The following is a 26,116-nucleotide window of genomic DNA, read 5'->3' on the forward strand; positions in this document are numbered from 1 at the left end:
ATGGAGCAGCTACTTCCTTTATTAAATCGTAAGACACATGGGGTCATAGACTCCTAAGTGTCCACATATCTGATGGAGTCTAGGGAATACTTCACTGACACCGAGGGTAAGAGAAGAACCATGTGAGTAAACTAAAGGCATCAACTCCTTCCCTGAAAATGCTGTGTTCTTAACATTCTCCAAGAACAAGGAGTGACCAAACTCAGGGGAAAAAATGTCCAAAAATACAGAAAACCATTGATTTAAGTGTAAAGCAGTACAAGATCCTTTTTCAGTTTTTCTGTCCTCCCTTTAATTAGTTTGGATTTTTCAGGACCACCCAGAAGCTTCACTATTTTAAGATGTGGCTACCTATTTCTTTCTTGATCAAGACCACCAATGTATATGAAAGGTCCACATACTAGATTTCTATTTCTACTTTCTTCAAACAGGATCAAAGCGCAGAGAAAAAGTATCTAGAATCATATTTGAAACGACGGAGCTGCACATCATTCAATGTCAGTTTCATCTTTCAGAACCATCATGCTAACAGTAGCGAAACAGCACAAATCTCAGAAACTGTATAGTAATAATTTATGAAGTATTACCCATACATTGATCCTAATCTTAAATGTCTTTGTCCATTAAATACACATTTGAGTCCACATAGCCACATTTGGTTCTCACAAACTACTTATCAGTGAGAGCTAAACTTAGGTTTCATAACTATGTTATGCAAACTGCCAGATTAAAAATGATAGCAGTAGAGACTCAACCTTCATTACTTCTCACAGTTTATATGTGGCTTTCTCTTCAAAAAGCAACAACTGGTAAGATTTTTCCTATTTATAGTAAATGACATGTGCTTCTGGTCAAGGACGCCTACTCCAAGATGGAAAGTCAAGGCCTTGCCTTTTTCTATAACTTCCGGCCCCCAATTCAACCACTCACAAATTCCCTCTTAATAACAAAAGATGATAATTATAATTCTTTTCCCCTGTGCTTATAAATATGTTCTATCAACTCTAGGACATTTTCTCCCCACATTTTAACATCACTGAAGTAGAGAATATGTCTTATACTCAGTAGTATCTAAACAACTGCTGACTTCCAGCTCAGGCGATTCTGTAGTTGTTGCCCGTGTATCCACAGCCTTTATCTTAGCTATTTATATCATGTCACTTCCACTAACTTGTGTACAATGTTCATATTCCCCTTATTGAGCTAATTTGCACTTAAAATATCTTTTAAAATTATTCTATGACTTGTCATTGGACAAAAACTTTATTGTGTGCACAGAAAGGCATGGAAATAAAGTAGTTGGAAGTATAAAGTTGTAATTATTGAAGTGAACATTCATGACCAAAGAATGACAGCAATTCCATATTTTCTCATGAAGCTAAAGCTAAGCTAAAAGTTGCCCAGGATGTAAGATAAGGAAATACCCACAGATAGAAGAAACTGTATTATGCTTTGTTACTGAGATACACACACTCACAGATTACTATCCTATGTCAAGCAATACAACTAAAATCAGGAAAAGTTGGCAAATCCCTGGAACAGATTTGCTTTGATTAATATGTCATGTAGGACTATTGTTAAAGAATTAAACATCAATTTGCCTAAAATTTCCTGCTGACTTTGGACAGAAGCTGCTTACCTTCAATCCACACATAATCCAACTGTGGGGGAAAAAACGAAGCTTTGAGCTAAGTCAAAAGGGTAAATTTTCAGAATGGCTATCAGAGGCTCAGAAAAAAATATCATGAAGGCAACAGTGACACACTCATAATAAACGCTGTACGACTGTGTTCTTTGTGGCACATAGGACGATGCATGTGGAAAAATACAGACAGTAATGACCTGTAGTTTAAAGGTGAATGTGAAGAAGTTTCAGGAATACCTTAATCAATTTATGTTGCTTATATATTTCTTCCTATTCAGGCATAAGAGTAAAATATGATAAAATTTATATCTAAATAAGTCTAAAAGAGCTCTTTCAATAATTATTCAAAAAATCTTAGTGGGTTGGGTGCAGTGGCTCATGCTTGTAATCCCAGCACTTTGGGAGACCAAGATGAGAGGATCATTTGAGCCTAGGAGTTCAAGACCAGCCTGAGCAACATAGTAAGACCCCGTCTCTTAAAAAAAAAAATTAGCTGGGTATGGTGGTACATGCCCATAGTCTCCGCTACTTGGAAGGCTAAGGCAGGAAGATCACTTGAGCCCAGGAGTTGAAGGCTATAGTGAGCTATGATAGTGCCATTGTACTCCAGCCTGGTGACAGACCATGATAAAAAATACTATGTCAGAGTTAAATTGGCAGTGTTTTTTCCTAATTGGTCCACAAAATAAGGCCATAACTTATAGTGGCTGGCATCTTATTGTTGAAATACAGTAACAATAATAACTATCAATGCCGGGATGCCTGTCACATGCCAGGGACCATAATTGGCACTTTATATACATTATCTCTATTAGTCCTCACAAAACCTTAAGAGGTAAATACAGAGTGTCCTCAGGAAACCTGCACATGTTTGAAAAGTAGTTTTCAAATGAGGTCACACATGTAATACAGTTTCTAAAAACAGGGTGTAGCACCTCTGTATTATTATTATTATATTATTTTGGTCTTCCAAATGACATAGATAACTAACCACTAAAACTCTGAATCTGAAATGATGATGGACGTACTCCAAGGTGTGTAGTCTCGTTCACTGAGACCATTGTTTAGGCAATGTCATTTTCAGTTACTTTGTATAAACAATATAGTTTGAGTGTATATATTTGTATATCTTATTGAAGAAGGAAAACTTATTATATACATTTTTTCATTCAGTGTTTCTTGTGTTACAGTGAATCATTTATAGTTGGCCATAACCAAATATAATGAATGCTAGATTCTGTGGCTAAAAAAAAGTACAGGAGAGGATACACCTGAAATGCAGAAAGAAATTCCCTGTGTGACAGCTCTCAGCATAACCCAGTGAAAGGCAGTGAGCCTGTGGGCCCGAGTGTCTCTGAATCAGCTGATTCCTCACTCTGCGCAGAATGTGTTTTCTATCAAACTCTGGTCATGCTTTCATGAGGAAGGCAGGGGAGGGGAGAGCCAACTTCACTAAATTTCTTAATCTGACGTTTCTCCTCTGTACCATTTGTTTGCTGGTTCAGTAAGAATGTAAAAAGAAAGCAACCTGAAACCATATCTGAATGGCCATTCTCACCCCTCTTCAAAGCGGAACCAGTCTTTGGGGTATAGTCCAGTTCACCAATGTACAGATAAAAAAAACAACGCTCAGTGAGTTCTATAACTTGCCTAAGGACACAAAGCTAGTTAAGTATTTGTTCAAAAAGGGATTTGAACCCCAGTCTGACATAATATTCTATTCAATTGATATACCATAGTTTATATTTTACAACTATTAGCATTTATGTTGCTTTCAGTATTTTATAATTCTAAACATAAACATTATGGCACCAAATGGATTTTAGTTTACTACTTCTAGTGCATTAACTTAGATTACTAGTGCCAAGTACAGGATTAGTTTTATGACCCACATTTTCGTAGAGGACTCCTTGGAAAGACCATATCAGAAATAGGTGGGTGGGTCTATTTCATTATATGCCTGTCAGCACCATTTATTACCAAATTTGTCTAAATCAATATGGGTGAAGCATACTAACAGTTACTTGAACTTGCATATATTCATCACTGGTAAGACTGAAAATTTTTGTATTTACTAATTTGAATCATGAATTATTCACTATTTGAATTATGGGGATATGTGAATGAACATATGTATGAATGTATATTTGTGGTGGTCTGGGTATTAATCTACCTATATCTTTTAACATCTGTCCAGGACAGACCAGGTTTTGCTCTTATATAGAAACTCAAAATATTTGAGTTAGCTTGGAAAAAGGAGGGGGGTACCAATTGGAGCTATTTTGCTTCCTTTTCAAAAAATGATAAAAACTACACAGTTGTTGGAAAAGCATCTATAATTATGTGAGACATTAGGAAGATAAATGGAGTATCAAGCAACTCACAGATAATTACTTGTATATCACTAGATGCTTAATTGCTTGGATTTTGTGGGGATATAGAAGAATCTGTCCTTACATTTATTAAAATATAAGGCAAGCACATATGACAAGTTTAGAGTATATAATGAGAGCTAAATTGCGTCATATCCCCAAGCGAAATTCACAAGAGAATGGAAGCCAGAATAAATAGGGAGGAAATGAACATTGATCTGCCTCTTTAGGGTAGATGGAGGGGGAAACAGAGGACACTATTTTAAGTGAAGAAAAAAAGCACTATTAGCTCTGGCTTGATGGAAAGAAGTTGTGTACCCGTGGAAACTCACCTTACTAGGACGGAGGGGGTAAGCTGGGGAGTCACAGAAAGTGAGTTTCAGAAATGAGATATGGTGGAGCCAAGTGACTGGAAGTCCTGAATGGCTGGCACTGGAGTTCGGACTGAACACAGGGGCCAAAAGAGCCATGGAAAGTGTGTAAGCAGGCGCGTGGCAGGAGAGCAGTGGGCTGCGCGTCCAGCAGAGGCACACAGGGCACACCAACACAGAGTCACAGGCAGAAAGGCTACTTCAGATGCCACTGCACAAAGCAAGGTGGAAAAACAAGGGCCTACAGCCAAGGGGCTTTCCCAGAAACATTTCCAAATGAACAACAGCAGGCCAGAGTGACGGGCTAAACATGGAGATACAGAGACACAGAGGGCATGCTGATTTTAAAGGACAGAAAGTCACCAGTTTCCATGTGTATGTTTCTAAAAGAATGTAATGTCACAGAAATGTCAAAATCATCTCTCTGTAATTAATAAGTAGACTCAAACTAGGTTGGGTAAAGAAATCTTAAGAAAATTGAATTAATATAAACATACTTCCAGCCAGTAATCAAATTGGTAAGCATTATGAGGATGATGATAATTGTTATTTTCCTCACTATGGTTGTTGGAATTTAATTATTACATTACTTATATTTAAATCCTACCATATGTCACAAGGGATTTGAGAGGGTATAGAGTGAAAGTGATGCTTCAATTAATTCTTTATTCATTTTATTTAGTCTCCTTATTTTTCAATGCATAAATACTATCAAATGTGTCCATTAAAGCACTGTTTTGTAAAGCACTGTTATGTAAACAAAGTTTTTATAATTACACATTACAACTTGTGCACTGTATTCTACTTGACACCTATTTCTATACTATATTTATAGTATTTCAAATATTTCAGTTTTTAAAACAGCAATAAAGTCATTGGAAAGGCTTTGAGATATGCTATATTCAACTCTGGTGAGGCAGAATATTATACAATTAAATAATACCAGTTACATCTAACTAGCAACAACACAGAGTATGTGGCCATTATGAACATGAAACTAATTCTTTTATGTTTATCTTGCTGGCTAAGATCATGGGAATTACTCAAATATTTATTTTCTGTACTATGTTCCCATAGACAGTTATAATTGGGATGATACTTTAACCGTCATAAAGGCAGACTTAATACGGACACCAGACTTCCTCCTTTTGTTTGCCTTGTAAGAAGAGGTCATTAATAATGGTCATGATTAGCCATCATCGTCATCACTCAATCCAGACAGCAGGCACAATGGCCCTTACATCAAATCTGACCTGTGACGTAGAAGTGTTTAAACCTGGTAAGTGAGCCTTGATAAGTCCCTCCACATAATAGGATTTCCTATTAATAAACATCTATTTTCTCACATGAACCATGTGGAACATTTTAAAAATAAGTTTCTTTTTCCATATCAGTTTGTAAAAGGAATAATCAAACAAAAAATAAGGCTGAAGCTCCAAGTCGCCTTCCCTTGCTGATGCAAATTTCCATCCTAACTTTCCCAGGATTTTAAAGTTCATTACTAAGGAAGGTAACTATTAAACCCTTAAGAACACAATAAAGCTTTTCTTTTTCAAATAGTAGATAGTATCTACTAAATACATTGAATGCATTTTGAAAGAAAAGAAAAATTCAGGCACAATGCTATGCAATGTGCCAGTATTCCTTCCAACCCTAAGAGTCTATGTAATCACGTCCCCAAACCAGTGCAATGTTGCTATTTTTATTAGAGATTCCTCTGGAGTCAGGTGAACACAAACAAACACTAGACAAATGAACACAGACCATTTGGAAATATCAATACTGCTTCTCATAGCTCTCTTGGCATCTGCTAGATGAAGAATCTTAGTCATCTAAGCTGTTTACTAGGGTAATGAGAAGCAGATCTGTACAGAGATCAGGAAGGGCAAAGAGGATTCATCTACATACCAATTCCAAGTGACAGTGACAACCTAGAATGCTGTATTCAAAAGGATTCCAAGACCATGCGTGGGATCAACAGGAAAAAATTCAAAATGGTTACAATATCTACCAAGGCCATATGATGGGAGAGTTGCAGCACATGTGCCAGTTCTTGCCTCCCTTTCATGTAGATGCATAAATCTTCCCAGAGAAGTTTCTTGTTCATGGGAGAGTGTCTGGTTATTGCAAAAATGACCAGGATTATCCTAAGACACTAGAAATTGGAGCTGCTAACACAAACACCATGGTATAACTTAACATCAATATCCTACCCTACTTTCATTAATTGTTAAAACATGCTGAAGTTGTTAACCCAACTGATACAACCCTTTTTCTCTTAATGACCCATGTCCTATATCTAGGCTACTCAATGTGGTAGCCACTCATCACGTGTAGCTACTGAGCAGTTGAAATATAGCCAGTGAGATTTTAACTTTAAGTTTATTTCACTTTATTTAAATTTCATGTGGCAAGTGGCTGCCATATTAGGTAGTACAGGACTAGAATGCTTGCTTGCAATGTTGAAGTAAAATCCACAAAGGATGGGTTCTAAGTTGGTTTTGTTTACTGAGGTATGCTATGTGACCAGAGCACTGCCTAACACAGTGGGTGCTCAATAAATATTCACTGAATGAATAAATGACTGGATAAAAGATTTGTTCTATTAGGCCAATCCTGAGGTATGTATGGTTTTACAGCTTTTGACTTCTATGCAGCATCATTAGAGGAAGATGTGTGAAATGTCACATCAAACACTCTCTGAGACTCAGTAACACAGCTCCCATTGACCTTAGGAGACATAGTACTTTCCATAGAACTTCAAGTAGATGGATGGTCAATAGGAATATATTTAAATTCTGCATTAAGAATTCAAATACTCTGAAATATCCTCAGACTCTAACCTGAAAGGTATGAAAATAATTCATTTTCAAATTGCCCTATCAGATACTCTAATAGAACATTATTTTGGGCAACACTTCCTCATCATCAGAGGAAGATGGTAGGGACAATGCCAGCTTACTAAATCCACTGATGGAACTGAGTTTAAAAGCTCTTTTTGGAGATACCAAATAGAATGTCTAATGTGTTTCTTAAAGTGAAAGTGAAAAGATGTGCCACAAAAGCACATCTGGCATATATAACTTTCAGCACCTTAAAAAAATTACACATAATAGTCTGCAATACCAGCATTTATTAACCCCAAAAGAGTATTGAGAAGTGACAAAAATGGAAAAGCATTACTAAAAAGACAGATCAAAGACAACAAGGATGAATTCTGTTCCAAATTCGATGGTATTTTAAACAAAATACTGATAATATAGTGTGAAGAACACTGCTTTTCATTAGCAACAGTAAATTCTAAATATTTTTGCTTTGTGAACCTGATGCCATTAAGGAGAAAATATTCCAGAGATGACTATTGCATTTAGCCTGCCTTTTGACACACGCCATCTAAATAACAACACACAATGCATTATGCGTAGTAGTTTGAAATGTAAATAAAACATCTCCTGAGCACTTTCTTCTAACTCTCAATACTTGTGGGGACATCTGACCTTGAGCTGAGAGTCTCTTCTGAAAATGTTGTCCACATGTCTAAAGTTCTCCCCCTCACACATGTACTCTGCCATCCACCCTCAACCAAACCATCTAAATTACATTCAGATTTTTGTGGTATCATAATAACTTCAATATGGGATATATTTTCAACATTCTGGTAAGAGACTCCTTTCTTCCCTGCCTCACCCTCCTTCCAAGTTATTTCAGGTTTGCATATTTCATTTTCACATCTCAGTGGGATACCCATCACATAACATTTATTTGTGAGGTCTAAAGGCATAATGTGAGGGATTGTGAACTAGCATGTCAAAACCACATACTGTATGCGTATGTCTTAAAGAATGAAAAAGGATTCCTTTTTTCTCAAGACTTATAAGCTGTCTCAACAGTATAGGTCCAAAGTGAATACCACAACCTAATTAAAGATGAAGAGCATAACAAGCAGTATTAAAATGTCTTTTTTGATTCATTCTTCTCCAAGTTATGTTTTTATCAAATGTCTTGTCTCATTAATGACTCCAATAGACATAACAAGTACACACATCTTCTAATGTTATCAAATTCAGAAGAGAGTTGGAAGAATTTTCCTCTACGTGTTTTGGGATGTGTGACAGTAGAGAATGCAGAGACAGGGTAGAAAGGGGCAGTGAGAAGCTAAGTCCTTCCACCTGACTACAGGGATGAACATATTTATATACTTCTAGACAAATGAGGCTGTTTTTAAGATCTTTTGAGTAGGAAATACAATCTTTCCTGTGTTCCTACGTTTAGAAGCTTTATTTCTAGTAAGTTCTTCCTTTGAATCTAACCATGCTTTAGGCTCAGCTTCTGAGCATGGAAGTTGCTACACAGGGCCCTGGGCTCAGAAGGACTCTCCCTCAAACCCCTGCCTGCTTTTATGTTTTGTTGTCACCATCTTGAAATTCTTAATAATTTTATCTTTGAATTTGTGTTTAGTAAGTGAAGTCTGATGGGACAATGAAGCATGTGCATGAGAAGGGAAGATGTATGTGTGCCCCCTCTCTCCTTCTACCCCATTCACATACAGCCCCATGGGCTTGGAATTCCTATGGCCCCATGATGAGTGGGGGTTCAGGGAGACTCAAATCAAGGTGTGTTATTTCCAGACTGATTAAGTGGGGACACTGACAGGCTTGAGAGGGTTTCCATTACAACCAGAACTCATTTTATTTATTTATTTATTTTTTTTTTGAGACAGAGTCTCGCTTTGTTGCCCAGGCTAGTGTGAGTGCCGTGGCATCAGCCTAGCTCACAGCAACCTCAAACTCCTGGGCTCGATCGATCCTTCTGTCTCAGCCTCCCGAGTAGCTGGGACTACAGGCATGCGCCACCATGCCCGGCTAATTTTATATATATATATCAGTTGGCCAATTAGTTTCTTTCTATTTATAGTAGAGACGGGGTCTCGCTCTTGCTCAGGCTGGTTTTGAACTCCTGACCTTGAGCAATCCGCCCGCCTCGGCCTCCCAAGAGCTAGGATTACAGGCGTGAGCCACCGCGCCCGGCCTAGAACTCATTTTAAATGAAGAAAGAAGCAACAGAACTCAAAGTAACACAAATAACTAAGGAAGGGCATTATAACCTTTCTTACTCCTGTTACTTCCCCTGTATTATCCAATCACTTGCACTAAAAATGATAAAATAGAAGGAAAGGAGAAGATACAGTGACACTGAGTTCCTTTTCCTTTCAGTTCTTCCTTCCTCATCAATAAGCTGAAGGTAGAGAGCGTTGGATAATGGGAACATATCAAGAAGTGAAATAAAACAATTAAGTCTTCTGCGGCAATTCCATAGTTTTGTAAGAACAAAATACATGTATATATACAAGCTATGAAATATAAATTGTGTAATGTTGTTGATTCCACATATGAGCTTAATGCTCTCATATTTGTATTTCAAAGTGGCACTGTGCATTATAAAGATCAATGGTAAACTTCATACTAACAATTTAAATGTAATTTGTCTTTACTGAGAACAACTTAGAATAGCAAATAAAAAACACCATGCCCCCTGACATTGGCATGAAAACCCCAGACACTGGCATGAAAAAAATTATATAATTAAAATATTTATAAAATATTTTTAAAAAAGAAATTAAAAAAAAACAACACATGACAAGTCAAGAGAAAGAGACTGCAGGGGAAAAAAAGCTTTGTTTTTAGTAGCTGTTTTAACAGCACTTTAGCCCTATTCTCCTACTTTTTGAACAAGGCATCTGCGTTTTCATTTTGTACTGGGCCCTGCAAATTATGTGTCTGGCCCCAACCTTCCTCTTCCTCATGCTTCAGATCACATCTACTGTACCTGTTCTGCTAGGTCACCACTTGTTAGTTTTCACCCTATTCTCCATTTCTCCACCCAACAAATATTCACTGTGCCATGCTCAGGCATTGTGCTAGGTACTGAGGATATAAAAGGGGGTAAGATATTATTCTTGCCCTCTAGTGTAATTGTGGAGATGGGCAAATAACCATAAAAAGGTAATAATACATACCTTCTATGACTTCAGTGAGGAATATAAATAACATACATAAAATGTACAAACCACTTCCAATAATGATTGCTAACCTTCAACACTCTACTCAATTACCTCATTTAATTCCAATTACAACTTATTGGGTAGGTCCTATTATTGTTTCTATCTTAACAGCTACTGAAGCAGAGATTTAGAATAGTTAAGAAACTGGACCACATTGATTTTGTCATTAAGTGATAGAACCAAGAACTGAAGCTATTTATGCCTTTTCTGAGTTCATAAGTGATAAGCCATCATTCTTATTAATATACCCCTTAATATAATCCTAACCATTCTTTATTTTCTAGTGTTGCAGTTGTGTCATTTCTAGTTTCTCAAAGGTCAATTTTAGTTGCAATGTTATCAATCTCCTTATATTATTTATCACTAAAAAATATACATTCTAAACTTTTTCCCATTTATTTATTAGTATTTTGTGTAGGACATAAAATATAGCTTCTCTTTTTTAAAAAAAAATCTGACAATCCTTTGATCCAGTTGTAGAAGATTCAATTCAGCTGATAAAACTTGAGATTCTCAAAATTATGTTCATGATGTTGTTCATTAAAATACAGTTAGATAAACTTGGGCCCTGGCTCTACTGCCCATTAGTTTCAGAAAAATGCTTAATTCTCAAAGCCTAAATTTTCCCATTTGTAACACAGGCATGAACACAGTACCTTAACTATCTTATAGGGTCATGTTTAAGATTGAATGAGATAATTCTTATAAAACACTTAAAATAGCACCTGGTACCTAGTAAGTACTCAAAAACATGTTAGTTTTAATACTATTATTTTTAGTACTCTGTACTCAAATGGATTTGAAATGATTTTCCCTTAGAATGTTTTTCTCCATTACAAAAAACTAAGTTCAAGGGTCTCTAATTACTCAGATATATATTATTTCTTTGTAAATTAAAGCATACAAAAAAATCTCCCAAAATGGCACCTGATGGTCATATATACCTCTACAATTCAAGGGATCTGAGATGTTTTTACTTATATAATCCTTCATTGAAAACTTCAAATACCACCCTAATTTCTTTTTTCATTCTGAACTACCTATATTCTAAGATCGAGGGTAAGAGTTTTAAAACTACATATAAATAACTCTATAAACGTAAGGAACTATTCCCGTCATTTTTAGCAAGACTATCTCAGTTCTCTCTAACCTTTGAAGTGACACTTAAATTTAAGGAGGTTGAGCATTAAAATGGCCAGAGTGTTTTCTCTGGAGGAAAAGGAAAGGATTAGCTAATCTGAAGGTTACTGTCGTCACTCAGGCCGTCAAACGACTGTTTCCCTGGCTTCTAAATGATTGAAGAACACATAAAAAATAGACTGGATACCACATAAAAATGGACTACATACTGATTTTTAAAATAGCTTTAGAAAAAAGGCCTTCATTTGACATTTTTATTATGGTTTAAAGAAAAGGAAAATAGCATTTTTGTAAAAAAAAAAAAAAAAAAAAAACCAAACCCTCATTTGATACCTTAGAAAAACATGATAGCTATGTGATATCTTCTTAAAACCAATTTTTTTTTTTTCAATAACGCTGACTGTTCCCACTGCAGGCTTGTGAGTCCTTACCAATTCTTGAGTGTCTTCCTGCAGCGGCAGAAATGCTGCTTCCAGAATAGCAGTCTGGTCAGCACTGAGCTTCTGCCACAGCCCGATCAGCAGAATCACCAAATGGGTGGCACTTTTCAGCCTGGTGAATGACTGGAACAGATTGTCTTGGTTTTCCTCTAGTGCATCTGCTAGAGCCATTACCTGCAGAAATTACAAACTTCGGTTAGGGACAATTTCAGAATTCTTGAGCCCTCAACAAATTACGTTTGGCACACTTTTGTTTTTCTTTAAAATATCTTGACGAACTTTGTCTTCCATAAACACAAGCTATTGAGTAGTAAAAGAGTTATCATTCATCTGCTAACTTCCTTCTGTAAAAAAAATGCTCCCTGAGTAATTCCAAATCCATATGGCAGGGAGATGAAAACATCCACAAAATCAGTTTAGTGGGGACACTGTTCAGTGTCTGCTTCACCATCAATTGACCTTCTTCAATATATGGAAATATAAGTAACCTCTAATAAAGTTATCACGGTCTTTATTATTAGCCACAAAGATTGATCAATTAAAATAGTCTTATCAAAATAACTGCATTTGCTTTGTAGTTCCAAATAATAACTTCATTATACCTTTTTCAGAAAAGAACTGTCTTCCTCTGATATTAGTTTTTTTATGTTACATAGTATTGGGATATCCAATATTTCTTATTATATCTAAAAAGTAGATAATGTTCAAACATTTGATCAGTTGAGGAATGCCATTTTTAACACAAATGTGAGGCACCAGCCCACAAGGACCTGAAAGAAAAAAAATGTTCAGGGTGTGTTACCTTTACAACGCCAAATCTGCTTAGGATAAATTTGGCAGGAGTGAATAGAATTGGCTTTTTTTTCATCCTTTTGAATAAACCTGTGGAAAAAAGAACTAAAGCAACAATTGGATGGAACATCCAAGACTTCCCATTGGTGTTTTATTTTATTTTAATGTCTTGGTGAATTTCATGCTCATTAAAAGTAATGAACTGACTGCCCCAGAAGCTCAAGGCGTCTGACGGTCCCACAACAGGAATAGCAAAGAAGAGTGCAATGTGGGCTCCTTTCTACAAGCCCCCACCAGCTTGAGGGACTAAGCTGAGAGGAATTTCAGAAGTCTGCTACAGATAATCCATTTGGTGATATTTCATGGTTTATTGACACAGGCCCAAAGGGCTTCTTTAAAAATCATCATACAAATGAGTAGAGTGTATAGCTATGTGGTCTCCCAAACACCATGTGGGGAGAGGGGCTGTAGGGGAACAGTCCTCAGAGTGTTTGGGAGATACTGAAAAAGAGATATAGGTTAGGGAAAGAGAGCACTGAAGGTCCTTGCCTGAAAACGCTGGGATGACCAGGATTCTTTGCCACTTGGCTGAGGGCTTAGAGGAGTTATAAAAGGCAATCACAATTCACATATAGAGCCATGCGAGTTTGAACCAAGACCAGTACTACATGAAGTGCATTGCTTGCTATGTGCCTAGTTTTGTGCTACTTTCCATTAGCGTTCAAAAGAAGTACACAATATTCTTCTAGCCCACAATGATCTTACAACTTGTTGGAAAAAATCCCATACATATACAACCAATTAGTGGAAAGAAACATTACTATTAATATAATAATGCCCTAATTGTGCAGAACAGAAAGTAAATGTGAAAGAAGTTAGCAAAGGGAGGGATTATTGTGGGCCAGAGTTAATATCCCTGGGGCCTCTTTTACTCAAATGGAGCTTGGAACTCATCCCTTCCCCATTACTTCAAGAAGTCCCCTCGAAGAGGGAGAAAGGCCACTTTTCCTTAAACCAAAACACCTGGAATCATATGGTTCACCCCACCCTCACTATGATTACAACTGACTCCTGTTAAAGTCTAAGTTTATACTCTTTTTCTTCCTGCAAATGTTACCAATTAAGCCTCATTGTGGGGCCATCATAAGACATAGATGCTTATTGTCAAAAACTCCAAATCATACAAAGATCAAGGTCATAAACACCTACCAAGTGCCAGGTATGTATAAGAATTTGAGGAAGCACTGTAGGGAACTCAATGGAGACAGATCTAATCTCCACCTTTAAAGAGTTCATAATAGAGAAAGGAAAATAAGTCAAGGAGATAAATATTGACCACATAAGGAAGACCCTGTAGATTAGTGGTCCTTAACATATTTGGCATCAGGGACCTGTTTCATGGAAGACAATTTTTCCACAGACTTGGGGGAGGGGTGGTTTCAGGATGATTCAAGCACATTACATTTATTGTGCAGTCAAAACTCTCTGCTAATGATAATCTGTATTTGTAGCCACTCCCCAGTGCTAGCATCACCACCTCAGCTCCACCTCAGACCATCAGGCATTAGATTCTCATAAGGATCATGCAACCTAGATCCCTCACATGTGCAGTTTACAGTAGGGTTTGCACTCCTACGAGAATCTAACGCCAATGCTAATCTGACAGGAGGCGAAGCTCCTGCAGTGATGTGAGTGATTGGGAGTGGCTGTAAATACAGGTAAAGCAGTGGGGGTGGGGTTGGAGGGGTTGGGTACCACAGCTATAGACTACAAAGGAGAATTCCATTAACATTATGATTATTATGTTAATGACAATCCTCCAACTATCTGAACATAGACCGCATGCCAGGCATTCTGCCCTGTGCCACACAGCTATCAGTGCCTTCCATCCTCACACCTCCACTGAGACTTAGTTGGCCTTATCTCTTTCAGCTTCGAGGCTCAGCAAATGCAAAGAATTTGCCCGGTACTGTACACAGGGCATGCAAACTGTGCCCAAGCTTAGAAGGGCCTTGTGCCTGGTTTAATGCCTTGTTGTCCCTGCCTTGAAATTCTGAATAATTTTATTTTTGAATTTGTGTTTTGTGAGTGAAGTTGATGGGACAAAAGAAGCATGCACATGAGCAGAGGTCTTTCATTCATTTGTTTATATGGGTTAAATTCTCTAACACTTGCATTTAAAACTGGCATTGACAATATAAGGATTTATGGTAAATTCATGCTAATCATTTAAAATTTAAATTTTAAGTAATTTTTCTTTAGTTGGAAAGATATTAAATAAGAAATAAAAACACCATCAGAGGTTGTGAAAGAGAGATCACTGAAAAAAGGAAAAAGCTTTATATTTTAGTAGCTGTTTTAATAGTCCTTTCCTCCTGCCTTTTGAACTAGGCCCCCTCATTTTCATTTTGCACTGGGATCTTCAAATTAAGTAGCATACACCCAGCAAATGATAAAACAGGATTCAAACTTTGGAGTCTGTCTCACTCCAAAGCCTGCTTAAGACCTAAAGCACTTTGTAAGGCTCAGAGATGGGCACACTACTACTAGCTGAGTATGGAGGGCCTTAGGAAGGAAGAGGTGGAGGAAGAAGGAGCTGGCTTGGTCAGATCTTCCCACATCAGCAAAAAGAAGCTATTCAATTTTCAGGAATTTTGTGAGCCAGTTGTTAAACACAGCTATTACTAAAGATTAAATTACATAAACCTAACACTAAATAAATTACATTAAAAACAAAGGTAATAAACACTCAACACTCATTACTTCCTACTACTATCTATCTTGGGTTTATTTATGCCTACTGGGTCTATATGTGGGAAAGACTTTGCAATGGGCTACTACTGTCCATTTCTTCCCAACTCTGCATTCAGAGATCTCATGTTGATAGCTTGAAATTGGCCATTGTGGAAGCATTTACAACTTGGAAATCAACAAATATTACAAAGTCAGGATTCCTTCCCACCCCCTCCTCCCCAGAGAGCCTGTTGTTAAATATTCACCAGCACACCAGTAAGAAAAGATACCAGAAATGCATCCTAAAGAATAGATTTTAGATAAGGGGGGCTTTAAATGTGAAGGAAACAACTTGAGCAAAGCATTAAAGCAGAAAAATAGAGGCTGCCTGCTCTAGTGAAAGAGCAAACATTCCAGTTCAGGAATAGTATTTGCAGAGACTGAAAAGGTAAGCTGGGCAACTGTTGTAGAGGAGCCCGAATATCAGGGTGAAGAGCATGCACTTAACTCTGTAGGCACTGGGGAGTCTCTGAGTATTGTGAGTGTGGGCATTACTGATGGAAACTGTACTCTAAGCAGCGATCAGACCATGATAAATATTTGGGGCATTTGCTGGACTTAAGTGAAGCTTTTATGCACGTTCCTCACTATCAAGGGAAAATTCTCACTAAGTGTAACAGCATGTCAGTTCATGGACCCACCCAACTTGCTAAACACAGCTGTGGTGGAAGAATGACTTCTCAGTGAGACAGCAGCCCAAGCCACAAGATCTTTCCTGAGCAAGGCCCAAAATACATCAGTCCAGGAGAAGCATCATTTCTCTAAGTCTCAGTCTCATTGGATAGATTTCTGTGCCATTGTGGAAAGAGTCTGCTATCCCCAAATGGTCACAGAAATTGGAAAGAAATGGGATAAACAATTCCTTATGTAAATTACCCCCAAGGAAAATCTTCCTGACCTACTGGCCAGCATGAAATACTAAACAGATCTCCATGTTCTCAATTTAGTTTTACACGTAACAGCCAAGTTTACTTTGTTCTCCATGGAAAGCCAAATGAATTTAGCAGAATTAACATAGTAAAAAGGGCTGGAAAAACCAGAACCATCAAGATTCAGATCTGTGTGACCAAGGCCTAAAAGATCTCACAGCTCACCTGAACTAAGAAATGAGGCCAACCAGCCAGTAGGACTTAAATTTGAGGAACAGTGGTTTTTCAGGGTTCATCACTGGCTGAGCAAGATGTGTGTTCTCTAGTGTTCAACAGAAAGGGAGGAGTTTAGGAAACAATAAATGCTAACAATTTTAAGCACAATGTGTTGATGGCCTTTGTTTTGCTTTTTCAAATTGAAGGTTTCCAAATAAAATGGAGACCCCAAAGGATATCTCTGTCCAACCACCATATCAGTTGATGCCAAAGTAATGAGGCAGAGGCCCAGCCAGAGGCTGCTTGCAGGAAAACGCTCAACTCATAAAGTGAGTGTGAAATTAATCCCAAATACTTCCAGCTGCCAAGATAGGCTCTAAAATTGGTTACAGGAAAGTAGCAGCAGCAACAGCAGAGTAGACATGAATCATACGATGTGAACACTCACATGTCCAACTTTTTCACCTAACTTTACCATCGAATCTGCCTCCAAATCTCATGTGTGGCACATGGAACTCCCCTACATTGCCATTTAGCTGTCATTTACTGAGGCTTGACTATGGGACAGACACTGTGCATAGGGCTGTTACACTCAGATTATCATTTGGTCCTCATGACAACCCCGAGATAGGAACTGTTGACCCCTTCTACCCCACTCCCTGCTGAGGAAACAGAAGCTTAGAGCCATTTGAGCACATTGCCTGTGGCCATGCATGAGGGCAGAGAAGGGCCAGGATTCCAATCCTGTTCTGCACCAATACACATACGTATACAGCCAGCCCCATAAAATTATCCAGTTGATTTTTATCTTGATAATTAAGCAAAAATACTAAGGAAAAACACTACTATTACATCCATGATAGGCATATGTACTTCAGTTAAGCTTTCCCATTATTGGGGCTTTTAACATAAGGTCAACTCAAATTGGTTGGTTTCTGCCCAAAGTTGGTTGATACTGCCCAAGGTTACAGTATAAAGAAAATTAGTTCATAATCTGTAAGGATGGGAAATTAGCATACTAAGTTTTTTTTTCTCTTAACAAAGGGAATTTTATTATGTTCTATATAGCCCAAAAATATGAAGATTTTAGAAAACAGCTATTTTCTAGGGCTGCTCCTTTAGTGAAGCTACTTTTTAAAGTATGATTTAGTATGATATCAGAGCGTGATAAAAGATGATGCATTTGTTTTCTATAAATCTCACATTACAATGTCTTCAGTGGTCTGAGCAAGTTGATGTTCTATAATGTTCTATAATGTTAGTTAGTAAGCAGTTAGTAAGCAGCAGTTAGTAAGCAGCAGAGCCAGTTCATAGCCAAGCAATTTGACCTAAGAAACACCATCATGGAGTACTGCCTGCATTAATTTTCTGCCTGCACATCAGTCTCATCACAGGTAATACGTGGAACAAATTCTATCAGGAGCTCCCCAATGGGAGCTTTCAGCTTTGCTGACCTTCTAATACCCCATATGAAGATAGGTTTATCTTAATAAAAGGCTGGCATGGATGAAGGGATTAAGAAAATGGAGTTCCTATGACATGGATGAATTTATACATACCCTAAGAAAGAATGCAATAGGCTGAAACAGGCAATGGTGTTGGAGCCGAGGAGATGGGGCTTCTAGTTCTGGCTTTGCTACCAAGTAGCTTTATGTCAGTGTTCAATTTCCCTACCTTTTCTAGGCTCTTGTTCCATCTTTCAAATGTGAGAAACATGATCTCTGACATCCAACATAGCTATAAGTGTCTGATTCAAAAACTTTTAAATTACTTATGGGTGATTTGTTGTTTTGAATTATCCATGCTACTTCTTCCCCTCTATTTACACACATACTAGGTTTCTTATTTAATGTTTGTTGTCTTGGGATTTTTATCTATAAAGTAAAAGTATGAATATTTTTCTTTGTTTAATTCATAGGATTATGAGAATTAAATGAGAGGGGTAAAAAGATGGACAATAACAAATGTTGGCAAGGATGTGGAGAAAATTGGAACCCTCACACATTGCCAATGGGAATGTAATATGGTAGAGCTGCTTTGGAAAAATTAAAAAGTTAAATATAGAGTTACCACATGAACCAGTAATACCACTTCTAGGTATGTGCCCAAGAAAAATGAAGATGTATGCCCACTTAAAAACTTGTTTATGAATATCTATAGTAGCATTATTCACAATAGCCAAAAAGTAGAAATAACTCAAATGCCTATCAATTGATAAATGGATAAAGAAAATGTGGCATATCCATATAATAGAATATTATTCAGCCATAAAAAATGAAGTACTTATACATGCTACAACATGGATGGATCTTGAAAACATTATGCTAAGTGAAAGAAGCCCATCACAAAACCACATATTATGTGATTTCATTTATATTAAATGCCTAGAATAGGCAAATCTATAAACAGAAAGTAGATTAGTGGTTGCTTAGGCCTGGGGGTGGGCGGTAGATAGGAGGGAATGGGAAGTGACAGCTAACAGATGTGGGGTTTCCTTTTGGGGGATGAAATGTTCTAAGATCGTGGTAAGGGTGGCACAACCCTGTGATTACACTAAAAATCACTGAATTATACACTTTAAATTGGTGAATTACATATATGTAAATTATATCTGAATAAAGCTATTAAAACAGTAAGACAATAAAAAGTACTTTGAAAGTATAATTCATGTCAGGTAGGTAAATTATCACAAATAAAAGCACCTTTACTTAGGAAACAATTTTGATAAATTAATGGCTATATCATATTGCAACTAGGGCTTACTGACCTTAAGGATGATGGAATAATATGTGACTTTGGAATCAATGAGATCTAAGTATGAATACTGGTAATGCTACTCACTAGCTGTACAACCATTGGCTAGCTATTTAGTTTTCTCACATATAAAATATTAATAAAATCTAGTTAATATTCTTTCTATTCATTTCTAATTTGTTTGGCTCCTGGTTACTATTTCTTAATACTTCCTATAATTTAGGGCTCATTTCAATTTAGTAACATCAGGCAAATTCTCCTTTTTCTATTAGATTAAAAATGACAATGAAAAGGAAGACCCTTCTGTCTGTACTTGCAGCACACTACCAACCAACTACTATCTCCCAAAATTAGGCAGGACAGCTGATCACCCCTCTGTTCCCTGATTCTCACTCTGTGGTCACTTAATGAGACAGTGCTCATTTTTTAGCCAAGTTTAATCAAGTTTCAAAATAAAATAATCATGATACTCTGTGTCAAATATATTACTAAAACCTATGTAAGTTATACATGTTAGAGTCCCTTTATCTACTCCCTTAGCAATTCTATTAAAACATGCACACAGAGACACACAACTTTGGCTGGTATGACTTGTTCTCTAGACATTCTCTGAGACTTGTTACTCAGAGAACTAGATATTGTTTGGTTTTCTTTTATACCTTATTGAAAATGCTAGAGAAAGTTTGGTGATTTAAAAAAATGTTCCTAAAGTACACTATGAAAAAGCAGAGGGAAAATAAAACTCATAATTAAAATTCTAGAAAATTCCAGTGTAAAAAGAGTAACTGATAAGACTCCAATATGCCCATGATTTTCCAGTACACACTGGGTGTCCCACAAATGCTGGATGAATTGCTGAACCTCAAAGTCAATCCACCTAAAAATCCAGTGCAACTCGCAGCCACACTAAAACTGCCTCTTAAATCCTAGACACTCTGAATCAGACACTGTCAGACTCCCAATTTGAATGGAACTCAAGTGATGTCACATGGAAACAACAGACCTACCTCAATATATCTGTCATCTACTTAAAAAAAAAAAACTGCTCCAGTTCACCTTTCGCCAGAGCTGCCTAACACCAAGCTATAGACAGCTCTAATGACTGCTGAAATGAATTTATTCTTCAGATGGTAGCCCTCTGGTTAGAAAGACATGCTTTCAGTCTAGGAGAGATTTGGCAGCAGGCAAGAAATAGGGCATACTTCCCTCTCAACAATATTGTTTGTGATGGCATTTGCTGCATACTCCAACATGGCAAAAGCCTTGCAATAAGGAAAATGAAAAAAGTTACCAGGTCTAAACTTTTACTTTGGCTGAAAAGATCCAATTTGTATCCAAAAGAATTGTTCTTTTACCAAAAGCAATGAAATAAGGTTCAAAGTGAAAAAGAAACAGCACAGAGATGGCTTAAAGGCCAGACAAGCATGTAAGAAGTATTTGGGTAGCAAGCTCATAACTAATTAATTCATTGCTTATGTGCATTCATTACCCACATGCTGACGCTCTGGCTAGATAAAAGAGAATTCTGGGGTTTTTACTTTGAAGGCATAGCAAAAATCTAATTCTTAGCTATTTTTGCTACTATGTTATTTTTGTATAAATAGGATAGTGGACTGGATTGCATTCTATTGTACTTCACATGAAAGGAAAACCTAAGATTCCCCTTCAGCATGCATTTAGCTTAAATTTTTAAACTGAACCCAGGATTAGAATACTTTTTCAACCACTGTACCATTTGGGGTAGCTATTAAGACAACAGGAAAAGTGTACCCATTCAGTAAAAAACTTCAGTCACAAAAATTATCTGTCTTCATAAAAAGAGACCTGCTAATTGGCCAAATCACCTGATGCTTTGGAACACCACGGCATCATCACGTGACTCCTAGAAGTCACAATGATTTTTCTGATCTAGGGTTACGACTTTCCCTGACACCAATCCACACTTGCAAAATGCTTGAGAATTCTCATAAAACTGGTTTTAGAATAACAAATTATTCCTGAGAAATTTCTTTATACTATATACTGTAGAACTCTTTTTTTCTTTTTTAATGTTTGCCCAGAAGAATATAAAAGGTAGGCAGAACTAGAATATAGACTTTGGCCAGGACTTTTAAAATATATATCATTGATAGATTAAAAAGTTTCAATAAGAGAGACAATAAATCATTTACAAGTGACACAGAGACAAATTTTGCTATTTCTGCAAAGTTTATTCACCAAATAGACATGTAACTTAATCAGCTGAAAGGAAAGTAACTCCAATGCTTGGCTCATATAAAGCTAAAAATACAACTGATCTCAAGCCTGATTACTATTTTTACCTTTTTTCCCCCCTGGCTGACCAGATTTTTACCCCTTTCCATAAAATTATCTACCTATAGCCAAGTGAAACCCCAATTTAAAAAATAATAATTAATGGAATCAAGTTGTAAAAAGAAGAATGAATGTTCTCCGGACTATGGTTACTCATTGAACAAATCGCTATTAAAGCTGGAATCTATGGTTGGCAATGTCAGAGCTCATTTTACAAGCCCTGGAGAATACCACAGTTATCACTCTCCAAAAACAACATCTATGAGGTCTGATCTGAATAGTTCCTAAGTTTAGAATGTTTCAGGCCACATTCTTACATGCAGACATGTCAGTAATTATGTAGCCACCCACACAGCCTTGAGTGCCATCTCCAATGAAGGGAAATGATGGATAGATGGGCAGTTGGCTCGGTGTCCTAAGCATTCTTTTAGCTAACGCAATGAGTGCTAAGATACATTATTACATGGGATCAATTAGGGCATGCTGATGATACACCCAAAAAGGCAAAAAGGGAGCCTGGAGACTCCAACAGTGCTGGTAATGCTATTGATCATTTTCTTGGTTCCAGAGTTTAAGAGGTGAAAGATTTAACATCTAGTTTTTCAGAGGGTCTGTTTCTCTTGGACATTTGTGGTTTTTATGTTTTTGCTTTTTAAGATAAATTATACAGTTATACCACTACTATCTGGTGGTTCTTTGGCAAGACATGTACAGGCCTGTATGGTTCAGACCACATGGAAATAATACAAAAGCCAGAGTAGAGCTGCCTGGTTTCATATGGAGTGAAGCTAGGGTAAACTGTGGGTTATTTCTACAATAATAGGCTGCTGGAACATTATAATTGGAAGTGGCCTTGCTGCAGATATGTTACGCCTGATTTCTACTGTGCTGTAAACTCCTCCAGGCCAGAGACTGTTTTATTGTTTGCTGTACCCTCCCACAGCCTCTGGCTCACAGCAGGCATTCAATGCATGTTTGTAATACTGAAGTAAATTAAAAATTCTGATGACTCAGTAGCACAAGAGTGACCATTAAGATGGTAATTTATAGGAGCACTACTTGAGCAAGGGAAGTCTATCCTTAGATTCCAGGTGAACAAGACCAAAGGCCTACCATTTTAGAGAAGTTTTTGTATGCTATGTTATTTATTGGGTCTACCATAGGTTGTAAATAACTGAACTCTAAATTCATATCTTCCACATGCATTGCATTACAATGGATTTCTAAATTCATTCAAGTCTTTACTGCTAAATTTATATTGCAAGTGTTATGAAGTCTGTAATTTAACTTAAAATACATCATCGCAGACAGGGTCATATGATGTGAGCATGTAAGTCCGTTTATACTCTAGAGCAGGGTTTCTCAACCTCCTCATTAAAGACATTTGGAGACAGATAATTCTTTGTTGTGGGGGCTCCTCAGGTACTAAAGGAAGTTTAGCAGCATCCCTTACTCTACACACTGGATGCCAATAGCAACCCTCTACCACCAGCTGTGACAACTGAAACATCTCTAGACATTGCCAAACGTCTCCCTGGGGGCAAAATCACCGTGGTTAAGATCCACTGTCTAGAGTCAGTGAGTTTGTGTTCAAAATAGCTATCATCCTCATCAGAAGCAAAGCCTACAAGCCAGAGAGGGCTATTAAAAACACTTAAGCTACTTGTGTCTCCAGCAACGCTACAGAATTGCTAATTACCATAATGAATGTCAGAAATGGGTTTTCTTGGTGAAATCAGAACTTTGATAATCAGCATTATGGATATTAGAAATGGGTTTATTGGCAAAATTATTAGTATTAAAGATATGTGGATTGGCTGAATATTTTTATGCTTATACCCTCCTCTGCCTGAATAGGGTATATGAATTTAGCAAGACACTAATGGGATGAGGTCCAAGGCTTAAGCCTAACTGATCCTGTGTCTTGCCTTTGGGGAAGCAGATTTCAAGCTATTTGATGCCAATTATGAGGGAAAAGGATCCTGCCTTGGATTATTGTCCAATCTGCCTCGAGTGAACCCTTCCAGAAAGGCGGTGGTTTAGTACCTAAGAGCTTGGCCTTCACTCAGCCTACAGGATGGGCTATATGAATTGTTCCATGCTTATAAATGTTTATTTAACAAATGGCTTCATGTGTAACAAAACGTGACATGAGACTTACTTTTCATTATAACTAAGGAGAAAGGTTGTGGGGATGAAGCTCATTCTCATCTATCACAAACTTTTGATGGCTATCATTAGTTACTGAAAAGAATTTAGGAGTTGTGCATGACCAAATTGGCAAAGGTAGTGTGCAACATCAAGTGTGTGCTAAGTGAGGGGGATACACATGATTTAAGAGCTCCCTGCAAATAACTAACAGTCTAACAAGAAAAATAAATGTATTAACAAAAACAACAACAGTGACTGCTTGTGTTTTCAATATGTGCCAGGTGCAGTCTTGAGAACTCCATGTATATTATTCCTAAACCTTTTAACAACCCCTCTAGATAATTATTTTTGACTGATGAAGAAAACAAAGTTCAGAGAGGTTAAACAAGTTGGTCAAAATCACTCAGCAATGCCAAGATTTAAACCAGGTCTGTCTTAAATCTACAAAGCCCAACCATTTCCCATTGTGCCACTTTGTATGCTTAGGCACACACACATGCACATAGCTCTACTTACCTATCTATCTATGCTAGATAATAAGTGCTATACAATTGACTATCAGGTTAAGTGAATATGAGAAATACATATAAAAGAGGCCTCCCCAACAACTGACTTCCTGGGGATGAAGGGCCCACAGATTCCTCTGTTTGTCTCTCTTTTAAGTAAACCCACCTTTGAATGTTTGAATGCCTTTGGTTCAGAAAAACATTTGAGTCCTGCACATTACTCCTTATTGCTTTCCATCTACATCTGTAACTCCCCTGGCCCTGTAATCATTTAAGTTTGTAACCCCTGCAATAATCATAAATTTCAAACATAAAAAAACTACAACAGATATGGAAAAGCAGAGATCATCCTCATCATAAATGATTAAACCAAATCTGGTCTCTGGTGGTTTGACCCTAAGAGAGTCCCTTGACCTCCTTAAGCTTCAGTTTTCTCCTCTCTAAAAAAGAAGTATAAGGCATGAAGATTAAATGAAAAACAACATAAAATGTGTTTGCCATGGTGCCTACCAAATAGTAAGCATGAAGTAAAGGTCAGCATTGTTGTTATTATTATTCATTGTCCCCTGGCTAAATAGCCAACTAACATATTCTTTATTAAAACAAGACCAAAAAAAATCGTACACCTGAAGACAGTAATAACACCCCCTTTTGCCTTTTCATCTGTACTTTATACAATCCCAATAAGTTCAATATCTCTTCATCACGTTTTACACATAAGATATATACATTATTTAACAAAGTATGTAGCATAATCTTCACACCTTCCTCTCTCAAGGCACCCTGTATGTTTCCTTTCTATTATACCTATCACATTTAAAGTTACTTGTTTAATACTTTTCAATTCTGCGAAGGCAGGGACTATGACTTGTCTTATTTACTATTGTGTCTCCAGCATATAGGATAGGGCTTAATACATAGTAAGGCTCTACAAATATCTGTTCAATTGAACTGAATTAAATCCCATGTGGTATATCCTGAAGTAGCATATTGGCTTAATATTACTATCAGAAAATTCTTTCAGAAGTAGAGTTAGTACCTATAGTACCATTTGTGAAGCACAGTAAACAGTCTATTTCCTTAACTCCATAATGCTGTTTGCTTATTAGGTGTCCCCCCTACACGTACACACGCAAATCAGGATGTGTCTTATCATCTCTGTATGCATTTAATGTGGTAGTTTTACTTTTTATCTTCAAAAGTGATCAAAGAAAAAATGTGCCTTAAAATTAATACCTTAGAACCCATTAAATTTATTTTTGCTTGGTATTTTGTTTGGAGTTACACTTCCCAATGCCTTCATCCAGTTTATGGAAAATAACTGTTATAAGAATACTCCCTGGCTACCCCTTGTGGGGCATTCTCTCTAATTTTCATAATGATCCCCTGATCCTCCCCCATACTTTCTGTTGGGACCACCTTAGGCCAAGCATGAGTTCCTTCATATGGTCTCTCCACAACTAAACTGTGTGGTAGGGTTATTAGATCCACTTTGGCCATGATGAAACAGAGGCTCTGCCCACAATCATGCAGCCAGATTCAAACCCAAGCCTGGCTAACCAACAAAGTCTGTGTTCTTTCACCATTCACATTGCTTTGACAGAACTCCATGGAGCTAGAAAATTCACTTCTGCAAAATTTTTACTTATTTTTAAATTTAATTCTGCTTTTCTATTATTTCAACTAAAAAACT

At 37.1% G+C, this 26,116-nt stretch overlaps 1 protein-coding gene across 2 annotated transcripts in view; it reads right to left on the reverse strand.

The window, feature by feature from the left end:
* BBS9 (Bardet-Biedl syndrome 9) overlaps positions 1-26,116 on the reverse strand; it is a 415,974-nt gene that overhangs the window by 61,247 nt on the left and 328,611 nt on the right. For both annotated transcript variants that reach the window (XM_012741281.3, XM_012741280.2), the window contains exon 20: positions 12,021-12,203. In XM_012741281.3, coding sequence (XP_012596735.1) covers positions 12,021-12,203 — 183 coding nt within the window. The remainder of the gene's footprint in view (positions 1-12,020; positions 12,204-26,116) is intronic.

The sequence above is a fragment of the Microcebus murinus genome, chromosome 9 (genome assembly GCF_040939455.1).
Source record: "Microcebus murinus isolate Inina chromosome 9, M.murinus_Inina_mat1.0, whole genome shotgun sequence".
NCBI lineage: Eukaryota > Metazoa > Chordata > Mammalia > Primates > Cheirogaleidae > Microcebus > Microcebus murinus.